Here is a 14,345-nt window from a genome sequence, read left to right as displayed (position 1 = left end):
TCAAAAATCGGATTTATATTTCCGTTCTGCTGTAATATGTTAACGTCAGTAACAATTTGCCAGGTTACAGAATTGGCTGCACAGCCAGTATCAAGCATAACATGTACTTTTATAACAATGATACATTTCTTCAGACCTAATAACCTATAACTTACACAAACTACCTAAAAAGATATACAGGTAAAGCTAATTATCTACAATCCTCAATAAGTTATATACATATATCAGTACAGCAAGTTATATACAATTTAGACTTATCTGTAACCTGAGAAATTTTGATTTTTCCTACATTCTGGACAGTACCATCTACCTTTGGGTGGTACCATGATACCAACACACTCAAAGTGAAACCATTCAATGGAACACCCTTCGGCGTCGCAGGCGATCATCTCAGAGACCTCATCGTAAGGACACCGGCAGTAGCAATACACGCTTTCGCCTTCCCGCGCTTGGCGAACAGCAGGCCTTTGGAATGGATAAGGTAAACTTGACGTGCCAGAATTTAAATAGGTGGGAGGTGGAATAGGCGCTGGTGCCTGATAGCTATTTGGTTGATATATTTCCAATTGTCCTTCGTCACTTGAATCCGAATCACTGGACTCCATAGATTCTGTATTCATCAAAATTTTCGGAGGCTCGGGATCTGGAATGGGTGTAGTTAATCTAATAGGCTCTATATAATTATACATTCTCTGAGGAGTGACAGTCGAGGGTAGTTCTTTCTTTGCTTTGTGCGTTACAGGCGAAGGAAGGTCTTCTTTTCTCCATTCTAATTTAGGCGGCAGATGTGGTTTTAAAGCTGTCACAGTTGGCGGTGTTTCTTCATCACTTGAGTAACCATAAAATTTATTCGGAACCCGCCTTCGTTTCGAGGCTCTTTTATTTTCCGTAGATGTAACTGGTGTGCTAGTAGTACTAGTAGGTATGGGCTTGCTAGGTGCTTCAGGTAGTTGAACGGTGTTAGATTGTAAAGATATTGTTATTTTATTTGGTAGTAAAGGTTGTGTGGCCTCTGCTTCCGATTTTGCTATAACTTCCTTAGGAATGTTAATCTTAATAGGTCCATGTTTTCTAGAACTTTTTGACTTCTTCTTCTTTTTACTTTTCTTTTTACTACTTGGTTGTTTTTCTTTAATTTCAACTGACTCTTTTATTTCAGTTTGCTCCTTTGATTCTGTTTCATCTTTTGTCTCAGTTAACTCCTTTATCTCCTTTTCCTCATTTACTGGGGTCCCAGGACGACTAGCCTCACCCGATACTGAGCCACCATCAGATGGTGCTGCTGCTATTACTTGATTACGCTTTTCTGTGTGTTTGTTTGCTAACTTTTGAGGATGTTTATCATAAAATTCTTCATCGGTTTCACTTTCATCAGTTTCTAAATCTGTCTCAGGAATAGGCGGCTCTGTCTTTTCTGGAATTAAAACTGGCGTTTCGGACATACCCATAACATCAACATTAGAACCATTGCTCATTCTTCTATTTGGTAGTGTCTTTTTTAGCTGCTTTTTCTTTTTCTTTTCATTACCAGACTCATCAGAGGAATCTGAATCGGATGAACTAGATGATGATAAACCACTGCTTGAAGAACAACTACAGTTTGAACCACATGAGCAACTTGAGTCACTATCACTGCTACTACTACTGGAAGAGGATAAATCGCCATGCCTCTTTTTTGGAGATTTCTTGTTTTTCTTTTTATCCATAGCAAATGATTCTTCGTCACCATTTATGTCTGAAGGTATTAGACAATAATCATGATCAGATTCACACACATGTTTTCTAATGACAACTAAAGGTGGAGTCTTTTCTTTCTGTTTTTCCACTTTGGCTTGATATTTCTTAAAATTATCCCATATATCAAGAACTTGCTGTTCACTAGGTTTTTCTTCTTCTGCTTGTGATGGGTTCTCTTCTATTAAAGCTGGCAAATCTTCACTAAATTTAACAATATCATTATGATTTACACCTGTTTCTGAGTTTTCGTCTTTTTTATCCTCTGTTTTGTCCTCTGGTGCATCTTCTTTATTAGTAGGAAGTATTCCAGTATCAGATTCGTCACTATCACTTTCAGATAAATCCAAAGCTGGCAAATTTACATCTAATAATAAAGCATCTTTTTCTTTATTTTTTTTCTTCTTTGCTTTTTTGGAAAGTTGCTCAGTTCCAGCCTCAGCATTACTGTTTAAAGTGCCAGCATCATCTTTTGGATTATCATTAATTAAATCGATAATAGGAATTGGTTCTTTGGATACTTCTAATGGTGTTTCCTTTGAAGGTAGATCTTCATTTAAATCTTCCATTATCATTTTCTTTCTGTGCTCATCAACATGTTTAACCAACAATTTTTTTGATACAAATTTCTCACTACATCCATCTTCAGCACAAGTATGAGGATAGTCATTTGAATGGAATCTTTTATGAACCTTCAGATATACTGCTTTTGTAAACTGTAAGCTACATTCTTCACATGTAAATAGTGCTGGTGGTGAGCAAAAATGATATACGTGAGGCCATTTCTTCTGAAGACACTTTTTACACAACACACTTTCAGTGCCATGTTTCCAAAATAAATGATTAGTAATATCAAGCTTATTTCTATAGGCAATGCCACAACGATAACAAAGATGATGTAATTTATGTTTCCATACATGATTTGATAAACGGGTTTGATTGTGACAAAATTCTAAACATACATCACAAGTGTGGTGAATCTTTCTAAGATGTACCATTAATCTAAATGGTGATGGTATGGTGTCTACATTACATAAACAGCATCTAAATTTAACCTCATATTCTGAATCATATGTTCCAGGGCATAAATGACACAGTAACTCACTATAACTATAGAAATTAGATTTACACATAACACATAATAAAATGGTTTTCTGATGCATTTTACGATTATGTAAATAGAGATCTTTATGAATAGCAGTTTTAAAATAACACTGAAAACACTCAAACATATGTTCATACTGCACATCATCATACATTTCGGCACTATCATAAGAGTTCAAGTTTATATAAACAGACAAAAGATCTTGTGCTCCTGTCTTCAGTTTGGCTGTAATAGTCTCTGGTAACAACACTTCTGCAGTTATACTATCAACAGTGGCTGAAAAACGATGCTGAGCCACCATATGTAGTGAAAGCTGCTCACAATTCACAGCAATTTTACGAACATGATTACAGTAAATACAGTTATGGCATGTTGATGCTAGGAATACCTTTAACAGATCTTTAAGAGGATATTTGTCCAGTGGCTTATCTAGTGATAATTCAGTTACAGGAATTTCAGGTTCTTCTACTTTTGGTTCAATAGTCATGTCATGTTCTGTGGGTTCAGTCTTAGGTTCTATTTTGTTTTCCTCATCATCTGCAATTTGTGGCTTAACATCCTCTTGTTTTAGTACTGTAATGTCTTCCTTAATTTCCTCATTAAACTGAGGTATTTCAGGAGGCTGGGGTTGTTGCACTTCCTCCTTTAGTGGAATTTCTACTTTATTATTTTCCGACTCCTTTATAGTGCTGTTTTCATCGACTGTTAGCTTGTCACTAACATCACTATCTGATGAATAATCACTGGAAGAATCTTTGTCCAAAAGCTCTTTAGGAACTCTGACTGTTAGCTTTGGTACCCTGTTCAATGTATTCACATCTTCTATTTTGTTATCATAAATTGTAGACTTTATAGTATTTTCTGATTTTTGTTCTGGAGATTTTGATACAGATTCTAAATTATTATTTAAAAGAGTTTTCAGAGTTGTTTCTTTGTTATTTTCAATTATAGTTGTTTTAACAAATGGACTGTCTGCTTTATCACAAATGGTCATTTTTATTGATGGTGGTTTTGTATGGTATGTATCTACTACTGGTTTTTCCTTTTCATAACGCTTAGGTGGTCTTCTTACTCGAGTTGGTGGTTTATGTGTGACATTTTGCCCAATTGTTGGATCTACTGTTGAATTAATAATAACTGGTGAATTAGCTTTATTTAAACTAAGTTTTAATTTAATACCACATTCTTTTTCCTTTTCAACAGGTAAATGAACAGCATCTACTGGCTTTGTTGAAAATTCATCATTAGAATACTTATTAAAATCATCAGGAATTGGTGAATTACTTTCATCTGACAGATCTAAACTATCATCCCCATTCGGATGTAACTGCTTGTCTATTTTGGAACTGAAATTATTTTCATGTGCAGGGCTTCCTTCTGATTTAGTATTTGAACTCTCCAATTGCATACCCGAGTCTATTGTATCACTAATATCCTTACTAGTAGCGGCAGAGGTCTCAGAGCTAGCACTTGAATCACTATTGACAGGCTCATAGTCCGTTACTCCTACTGGAACTTTTTGTGTTTGTGATGTAACTGTTTCAGGTTTAATTTCATTCATGTAAGGTTTCTTCTCACTAACAGGTTTCGCTAACGGATTAACTACACTCATAGGGCCATTTGTTGATATTTCGTTAGAATTTTTTATATTTCTCATACTGTTAGACTTTACTGCATTTTTACTAATGAGTACAGGCACAGGTTTTGGCTTAATGTTGTTACAATCATGATTGAAAAAATCATCTTGTTCACTACAGATCTCATCACAGACACAACACATTAAATATAGTGTTCCATTGTAGATATCCATAAATTCTTTTTTGTTATCATAGCTGAACTCTTGAACGTTGTGTTTATTAGTTAAATGCAATGACAACTTTTCTGCTTTTGAAAACATGCCCAAACAGAACAAACAAATATGTCTACTATGAACTTCCCGCATGTGAAGAAAGAGATTCCAGTTCTCATAATAAGTACCACAGGCTGAACACAAATACACCTTTCTTGTCACTCTCGAAGGACCACCAGAGCTTACTTCAGCAGTAGGTGTGGCTTCTGGACTCAAGGTTGGCTCCTTTGCTTGTGCGCGACACACTAACTGATGGTCTTTTAACATTGCTAATGTTTTGAATGACATTGAACAGCACTTTCTACATTTGAACTTCACCATGGGCTGTAAACCCAGACTTTGTGCATATTCCTTCAATTGGGCGCCTTTTTCAATCTTACCCTTTTTGAACTGTAGCAATTGGCTTTTGGGCACAAGCCGGGGTGTGGGCTTGTCCTGTTCATTATCCACTGCACTACATCCCATTTGTGATGTGACATTATGAAATTGGTTTCTGTCTACACGCTTAGGAATAAGTTTCGGCACTCTAGGATAAGAGTTAGGTATTGATTTTGTATCACTAGATTTATGCACTTGTTTTTTCTTTTTCACTGAACTATGATATTGAAGTGAATTGTCCACAAAAGGTCTTTTGCCAAGATGTATTCTTAAAGGGTTAATGCGTTTTCGGAACTTGTCGTCCTTGGAGTTGTCAATGTTGGACCGGCACTGATTATACGAGTCTTCTGAGGGGCTCGACGTCTCCCCGACTGGATCGTGTCCATTCGACGTCAATTTGGAGTGTCTATCACTGTATAAGTTTGCCAATAATGCTGAGGCGTGTTTGTCGTCTTTCGTATTGAAAACATTACCATCTTCCATAATTTTCTGAAAAAATAAAAAACACGTGATTTAAACCATTCGGAAACAAAAGACATTCAATTACTGAGGAAATCGAATTTGAATTACTACATTACCAATCAGAACATAATTTGATATCTTACCTCTAAAATCGTACGTCCAGTACGAGTACAATAATAAAGATTTGTTTCCGTGCATCCGTTTAGACAATGCAATCCTTACATTAGGCTTACTGTGAGGCAGCCGCGGGCTGATCATTCCCGTAAAATGGCGTCACTTCGCTGAGCGAAGAATGGTAATATCAAAAGCGTTGTTGTCGATTTCTACCGCTTTTATCACAATTCACAATCATTTTTTAGATTTTGCATTACACAAATAATGACAAATAAGATAAAATAATCACGTTTTAATGTTTATTTCCAAACAATTACAGAAAACTGCAGCACATTACGAGAAGCTAATTCATGAACTATAGACTAAAAATTTTATTTTTTTAATCTTGATTTTTTTAATGCTGTGGAGCACAGACAACAGACACGTGTTTAATACAGAGGCAAATTAATAATAGGTGCAACAAATTACCATTACACAAGTACAATTTATTATAAGAATTAAGCTATATATCCAGAAATAAAATTTATTATTTTATTATTTAGGTAAGGACTACAAATATTTTATTGTTGCATAACTTAATACCGACACAAACAGTGTTTAAAAGTACCGACTATAAATAAGGACTCAGAACTCTTATTAAAGTTATAATTCGTTTATGTAAAATTTGATATTTTTTTAGAGTAATGGAACTGCAAACAAGCTTGCTCACATGATGGAAAATGTACGGAAACACTTGTGGATACATAATAAATAAAAACATAATAATTTAGAATGGACTCAAACTTTATGAGCGCTTGTTTAGTCAGTTTGCATATTATTAGGTTTTACTTTCCAGTTACTATTTTAATTATAATGAAATTCCTTGATTTAATTCATCAATCTATGGTCATGAGTTTCAATGTGCCGTCATCTACTGATCTGTCACATCTGTCAGTCTTTCACTTCATTCTGTGATTTCAGTGGAAAATGCATATTTTAATAAATTGTTTGACATTTCATTTTTATCAAAAAGCTCATAGTGAAATAATAAAAAAATATTCTGCTAATATCCAAACACCACTGTAGTTAAAAGAAAGAGTTTTTAGTAGATTTTGTAATTTATTTATTGCGATTACTTTAATTTATGTTTACCAGATAGACAATGCGGATGCAAGATGATGTCTGATCAGTTTAGAAAGGTAGAACCGTATTCTCCGAAATCATCGCCAAGAGGGGCGAGGTCACCAGTTGTCTCTCGTCAGGACTCTTCTGGTACTCTTAAGACGACAATATCACTTGGCAAAAACCCTTCTATAGTGCACAGTGGACCATTCTATTTGATGAAAGAACCTCCAGGTAACTTGCTCGGACCTTTTTCTGACCAAACTTGCTTTATAGTATAGTCATTTTTGTATTTCTGCACAATTAATTCATTTTATATTTGTGAGTGTATATGTTTGTATTGGTCTAGGTGTTATTCTATGTATTTACTTACAAAAACAAACACACAGTACATAACTATGTGTAACCATTATTTAATGCCTTTAGTAAAAGTTTTTAATTGGAGACTAAATATAGACACTTAACTAACTAAAGTTTATGATGGTTATTTTTTTACTTCTAATTTTCCTTTTATTTCCTCTATATCATGTAATTTCATTATCACAATATAATTATTGATTATGATTTTTAAATTTTTGTCAGTAAAGTATAATACTGTATGAAGAATTTTATTAGAATAATTTTCTCGGTTTTACAGGAGAATGTGAGCTCACTGGGGCCACTAATTTGATGGCTTTTTATGGCCTTGAACATTCATATAGTAAGTTCAATGGGAAAAAACTCAAGGAATCATTGTCATCATTCCTCCCAAATCTCCCCGGCATAGTAGATGGGCCCGGACAAGAAGATAACAGTACTTTGGGTTCAGTGATTGCTAAAAGACCCATTGGTGGCAAAGATTTGCTGCCTCTCACTAGTGCACAGCTGGCAGGCTTCCGACTGCATCCTGGACCTCTGCCAGAGCAGTATCGCTATGTGAGTGCGACCCCACCAAAAAGACATAAGAGTAAGCACAAGAAACATAAGCATAAAGATGGAGTGCCACCAGGACAGGACACACCTCTACAAGGTATGTTTGTTGTTATAATATTTGAGTAATATTTATAATATTGTTAAGGTGTTATACTGTAGTATTGTAGTTCAGATGTTCAATACAGTGTTCTGTAGTTGTGAATGAATGTTTATTTATTTACAAAATATTTGGTATTTGCAAAAGCAGATCTTATATAATGTTAACATGTTAATACATGTTTATTTTATTTATTCTATATTTATTTTTTTAGGTTTTTTTATACACAAAATGTGATGATGACAATACCATTGTACCTATACTAAATAAAAAAATATAATAATCACCTTAAAAATTTTAACTTATAACTTTAGAGTTTGGATGATATATTCTCTTTTAGATTAATTATGAACACATTCCATCAAATTATGATGTAATCTTCTTTGCCACAAGCTACATAATAAGTAGGGTAAATACATAAGTAGGAGGATATAACTTTTTTTATTATGCGAGCAAATTCTCACACAATGTTAATTGTGTTCATAAGTACAACTGGTGGTATTGATGTGTTATATGTATGTTGACAAATAAAATGTTTTTTTAATAATACTATACTATTGGTAGTTGGTACTATACATGTGGTACAAGTTTTGTTTAGTTCAAGACTAGATGGAAATGTGTGATATGTCCAGTATTAATTATTTATTTTGTATACTGTCAAAGGTGTCCTAGTTAAAACACTAAGTGAGAAGTTATGTTTCAGATTCTTCTAATCCTGATCCCTATGAGAAGAAACACAAAAAGCAGAAAAGACATGATGATGACAAGGAGCGGAAGAAAAGAAAAAAGGAAAAGAAGAGGAAAAAACAGAAACACAGCCCCGAGCATGGAGGCCTCACACCAAATCAGCATCCTGTAGCTTAATTAATAAAATATATTTTAGGTTATGCCCAATATAATGGGTCCAAAGAGAATTTCATTTATTTTGTCTATTACATTATCATGTCGATGGACCTTTATTTAAAAAAAAAAGTAATTTTGTCATCTCTTTGGGCCTAACATCTCAAAACTATAGTTAAGGAATTAGCTAATGTAATTAATTATGTTTAGTTTATTATAAGCTTGTTTTTGATATATTTTTTTATTTTTAAAGTAATGTAGTGATTGGAAGAAATAGATCCTTTTTAAATTTGTTACGGCTGTTTGTCTACCCATCTTTTGTATGAGCTTTTGCAGTGCAATTATATGAAAGAAACTCTTATTAATATACATAAATCAAAATTAGTATAGGCTGTTTCAAAATATATACTGTATAAGCCTCTCCGGACAGATGCATCAGTTTTTCATAGTTTAGTTTAGTCTCATACATGCGCCCATCTAGTCCCAAGTTAAGTTACCTAGAGCTTGTGTTATGGGTACCACTGATATGAATACATACATATATATTTTTTGTAAATATAAACTTATACCTCAAACTACCCAAACCCATACAAACAATCATAGTCATGAATACAAATGTTTGTACCGTGCGAGGAATCGAACCCGCGACTATCTGAAGTAAGGCGGCGTGCTAAACCGCTAGACCACCGAGGCCGTCAATACTCGTAACTTATACTATGTATAAAACAGATGAAAGGAAGGGTTTCTACATAGAAATTAATAAAATATAATTTTCTAGAGCGAAATTTATTCAAAGTATCCAAATTTATACATTAAGTCAGTTTCGCTTCATATAAAAGACAGTTCAAAGTCATTATAGTTAAAAAAACAAAATAAATTAGTAATGCAGCACCAAAATACATACATCATACTTATGACATTCCTACTTACACTTACTCTGAACGAATGTTCACGTCGCTGCGCGGCGAACGTGGACAGCCCGTCAGAAAATCACAACAAATTGCCTATAGACATCATTTGAACTAAACAATACATACAACTGCGTTTCACGAAACATTCCTTTGAGTAAATTACATTTTAGCAATTAACAGGGTAGACATTTTAAAAGTTAACGTATACAAAAGAACCTTGCAGTAAATGAAAGTTCGATTTATTTAGGTCCAAAGGAATTTCGTGTAACTTTATCAGTATATATATATTGACAATTAATTAGAAGTACAATTCATCTATAGGCCCTACAAAACATTCACTCACGGCATCAGATGTTAGAGTACAAAGATAATCTCTCTTAATCCAGTGATTATAATTATGCTCCCTCTATTTTTAATATCATAATATTACATTAAAGGGTAGTCACACACGGTCATCCGTCAGAATGCTCTAATGCGACACTCGTTCCGATTGGTGTGTCACAAAAGAGGGCGTGACCTAGTAACCAAATGGGCCAATTGAACGGTGGTCGTACAGGGCAATCAACTGATGAATCCAATAATGTATGACAAGATTTACACGTAAACTTTGTGTATGATACTCGAATACAGATATACGTGTACGATAGACGGCATAGTAGTAGAGCTAGGCGTGCTCTTTCTTACCTACACACAGATTAGCTACATTATCTACGCCACAGTAAACCCCTTGCCTTGCATTCGGAGTACCGCACACGAAGTTGACTGACATATACTTCTCTCTTTCTGTGCCGGTGACTCGTTTCACACTCGAACAATCGCCTAACAAAGACGACACTATGCGATTTAATTACTACATAACTACGTATAACTCACATCGATTTATTGTATACTAATACATTTTGGTGCGCAATGGCACAATACATTTAAGTGAGCATGACTAATAGATAACATCTACGTATATTACATCAGTGAGAAGACTACACGCCTTCACTAAAGCAAACTGTAAATAAATCCTATTCGGCTACTGAAACTTACAAATTCAACGTATGGAATAATGTCACATTAACGAAATGCCACATTCTGTAGAAATTATTAAAATATAACAAAGTATACTGCGATAAATTGACAGTTGACAGAATGGTAACTTTTAATAGCGACAAATTAATCTCAAAATATTACAAAAATAAGGTACAGTCAAGATCAATAACATGTCAATGTCGGTCAAATTTTAGTATCGTTACAAAATAATATACATATGGTTACAGGACCGAAATTGACATAATTTTTTATACTCGACTGTACGAAACTCCGCGTAACTCTGACTCGATGGATAAACTAATTATAATGGACGTTTACATCGCGACTATCACATTATAATGGATATTAATTTTGAGCAATAGTTTACATAGAGAAGCATAAAGAGCGAATTAGATCTTCTATAATTTCTGGTTGCAATTACACATAAACATAATTTGTGATACCAATGGCAAGTTAGAGAAACATAATCACTATCAAATTAGACGAAACAAATTCGGCAAGCCAGTAAATAAAAATTCTATTCAATAAAATCTTTACAGAAGAATACGAACGTAATTAATTCTATTATATTCATCATATGCATAACAAATAAATAATTAAAATATTAATTGAATTATACACATGTCATAATAATTATAATTAAAATATATTACAAAAAAAAAATGTTAAAGTGATTTACAATTACAATTATTTATTAATTAAATTAAATGTAAAATTCAACTTGTCCGTCCGAACATATTGTATACCTACCTACTATATTATCACTCGTTACAATCTCATAATATGCATGCATCCGTTCCACAATATTCATCATCACCAAATAACCTATTATTACACATTGTTATTATTGTTTTGGTATTATTAAATACATATTTTAGTACATTTACAATAAATTATATTTATACTTGTTTAAGTTGAAATTAAATAATAAAATGCCAGCATTCTTATAAATATTTAAATAGGCCACTGTGTCGTGAGTGTGTTCAAAATACCAGTTTTTATTAGTAATAAACACAATAAGTTTATTTTCATTATATCGTTGCAGTAATATACTGAACTAAATTCGCCATTTGAACAAGCTCGACTTTAGACGGGCGGTCATACAAGTATAAGCTGTAACCTAAAGTATTTTAGATATAGTCTTTGTGAAATGTCGTCTGATACCTCTATCTTACCTATTTCACCCGCCAAATAGCTTTTTTGTAACACGTGTTTCAGGTAAAGAGATATAGTGGTGAAATCAGTGTACAGAGGCATAACACATTAAATCTCTCAGAAATAAATATGATTTACTATTATATTAGTCATAAATTACTATTATACATCATATATATTTATAATACCAGCGGCTGACGTTAACATATTGATTTTTTTTAAATTTAATTGTTCATAGGTCACCTTCGATCACGAATTCACCGTTAGTCCTTATCATTCCACCGACGCCATTTAATCATTTAATAATTCCATCCTATCAATTGTATATAGTATCATATACAGGGTTACTCGGAAAGGGTCTAAGCAGCAAGGATATGAGAGTACCCATGGTAACGAACAAGTTTTGTTCTACAATTTTCCCTGAATTTATATATTTTTTTCGAGAATAATGGGTTTAATGTTGTTATATTAAAATACAGTAACAACAAAACACAGCCCTAACATCAGTTGTCATCGGTCCTATAAAATTGAAGATCAAACGAACTTTCCAAGTGAAGTTCGAATATAATTATGTGAGCAGATTCACTTGAAATATTTTGTTAGTAATATGTTACAGCTGGCGGCTTAGTATATCTTTCCAACTACTCCTATATACATTGCCACAATTTTCCAATTCACACAAAATACATCAATCCGCTAATTTATTTTAGGGATAGAATTTTGCGAAAACTTAACCAATAATTATAAGTAAGTATATATGTCAAGAAATCTAATTAGAGAGACGGCAGTAGACTCTCATTCTGGCACATATGAAGCGAACATGGTTGATATAATGAGAGGATTTAATGCAATAACAAAAATAGACTGATCTCTAATGTATGGAGATCAACAAAAACTCAAGATGGAGTATTAAAATACAATCAAAGTAAATTGGTATAATTATATATATTGTAATTTACTAAATTATTTTTAAGTTGTTTACTAACACAACATGGATGGATATCCGAATTAAAGAAATACATAAAATCAATAATCACAATAAAAATAAGTAAAGATGTTAATCATCAGCCAAGACACGGCGTTTACGGAGTTTTTTAACTTGTATCTATAGGTTTTGCTATTCTGAAAACAATTTATTTATGAATATAAAATATTTCACAACATTTGCATTTGCAGTATATTTTATATTGATGAATAAATAGCATAATAACAAAAAGTAATAAACAGTTCCGTAATATAGACAGTAAACTTCTTGGCTTTACTTTTATTATATCGTGCTCCATCTAAACTTTTTTGTTGGTCTGTACACAGTTTCAAGACCTGTACTTACAACACAATGATTCTGAATGAATTAAGCGAAACTTTTGTAACTTGAAAGTATGGTCGGCGTCATTTCTGACAGACAGCATTATACTTATTAGACGTATTGTAAATTCGACACCTATATTTTGCTTAGAGGAAACTTGGCTGTGGCAGATATACAAATTTATTCACAAAGAATTTTTATAATTGTAAATCCTAAACCATAAATTCAACATATAATTCGTATATTCAAAAATATCTAATAAAACGGCCTGTCAAAAAAAATATATGAAATAATTCATGATACTGTACTGAACTACTGTGAAATGATACGATGATATATTATGTACGCGTATGAATAATAATAATAATATTATATACTACGATGATGTTACTACAGTCCAATACATTTACAATAATATATATAACAAGTGATATGACACGCTTAAACTTGTCACAAACACACTTGTCCCTATTCCACGACCATTGAATTCCACCCGATCAATATTTGGTGCTTTTAAAAATGCGAATGATAGAAATGCAAAAAAATTATATGATATAAAAACAATAATACTTATTGTAAAAATATCTATGGTATTCAGTTTCAGTTTCTGTTAACATAAAATAAAAATTACGTATAAACGTTCTAATTATACGAAGTAAATGTCTTCACAAATGCAAATCTTTACATAGTATAAAACAAAATCGCCGCCGCTGTCTCTTCGCTTATATCTTTTAAATTATACAACGGATTTTAATGCAGTTTCCAGCGATAGATATACTAATTCAAGAGGTCGGTTTATATGTATAATACATGCGTGTTATAGTATAGAACAAGCTAAGAAATTAAAAGATTTGTTATGCATCCATGCATGGCCGGGACGGTTGCTATGCTATACTATACATGTATTCAATAGAATTGAAAATACAAATACAAAAAACAAACTCTTTGTTGACAAAAACATCGACTAACTAGTTACAGCTATCAAAGTGGTTCTTATATATTAGACACCTGTTTACTACATATGTTGAAATTTATATGTATATATATCGTATTGTAAGTCAAGTTTACCTATGTATAATGCTTCTACTTTATATAGCGTATATAGCTCAATTTTCTTCGAACGGCATATAAATCATTCTGTACATATAATCTGCGTAATCTTATTTAAAAATGAACCTTATATTATATGAAATATGATTATTATTACATTGTCAAAGGTGGGAATGCAATCGTGTGGAATTCAATTTTCGCTACAAATATAATATATAACCCGATTATTAGATACCCGTCTACCAGCACTGACCGATGACAGTTTTGTGGAGAGACGCGTTGCGGTGCGTTGC

The 14,345-nt window shown here is 32.9% G+C and overlaps 2 protein-coding genes across 2 annotated transcripts; one reads left to right on the top strand and one right to left on the bottom strand.

Moving 5' to 3' along the window:
• Positions 1-5,989, bottom strand: LOC131854648 (uncharacterized). Its single transcript, XM_059205782.1, has 2 exons — positions 5,672-5,989; positions 1-5,555 (listed from the first exon to the last, which is right to left on the bottom strand). The coding sequence occupies exon 2, from the start codon at positions 5,547-5,549 to the stop codon at positions 255-257; it is 5,295 nt and encodes a 1,764-aa protein (XP_059061765.1). The 5' UTR covers positions 5,550-5,555; positions 5,672-5,989; the 3' UTR covers positions 1-254.
• A 599-nt stretch (positions 5,990-6,588) lies between these two features.
• Positions 6,589-8,866, top strand: LOC131854674 (mediator of RNA polymerase II transcription subunit 19). Its single transcript, XM_059205809.1, has 3 exons — positions 6,589-6,977; positions 7,381-7,752; positions 8,456-8,866. Exons 1-3 carry the CDS (start codon positions 6,797-6,799, stop codon positions 8,614-8,616), a joined length of 714 nt encoding a protein of 237 aa, XP_059061792.1. The 5' UTR covers positions 6,589-6,796; the 3' UTR covers positions 8,617-8,866.
• Positions 8,867-14,345: the final 5,479 nt, after the last annotated feature.

The sequence above is a fragment of the Achroia grisella genome, unplaced genomic scaffold (assembly GCF_030625045.1).
Source record: "Achroia grisella isolate CSIRO2021 unplaced genomic scaffold, CSIRO_AGI_Agris_v1 utg1241, whole genome shotgun sequence".
Lineage (NCBI taxonomy): Eukaryota > Metazoa > Arthropoda > Insecta > Lepidoptera > Pyralidae > Achroia > Achroia grisella.
Note: the sequence above shows the minus strand (reverse complement) of the source record. Positions and strands in the feature narration are given on the sequence as shown.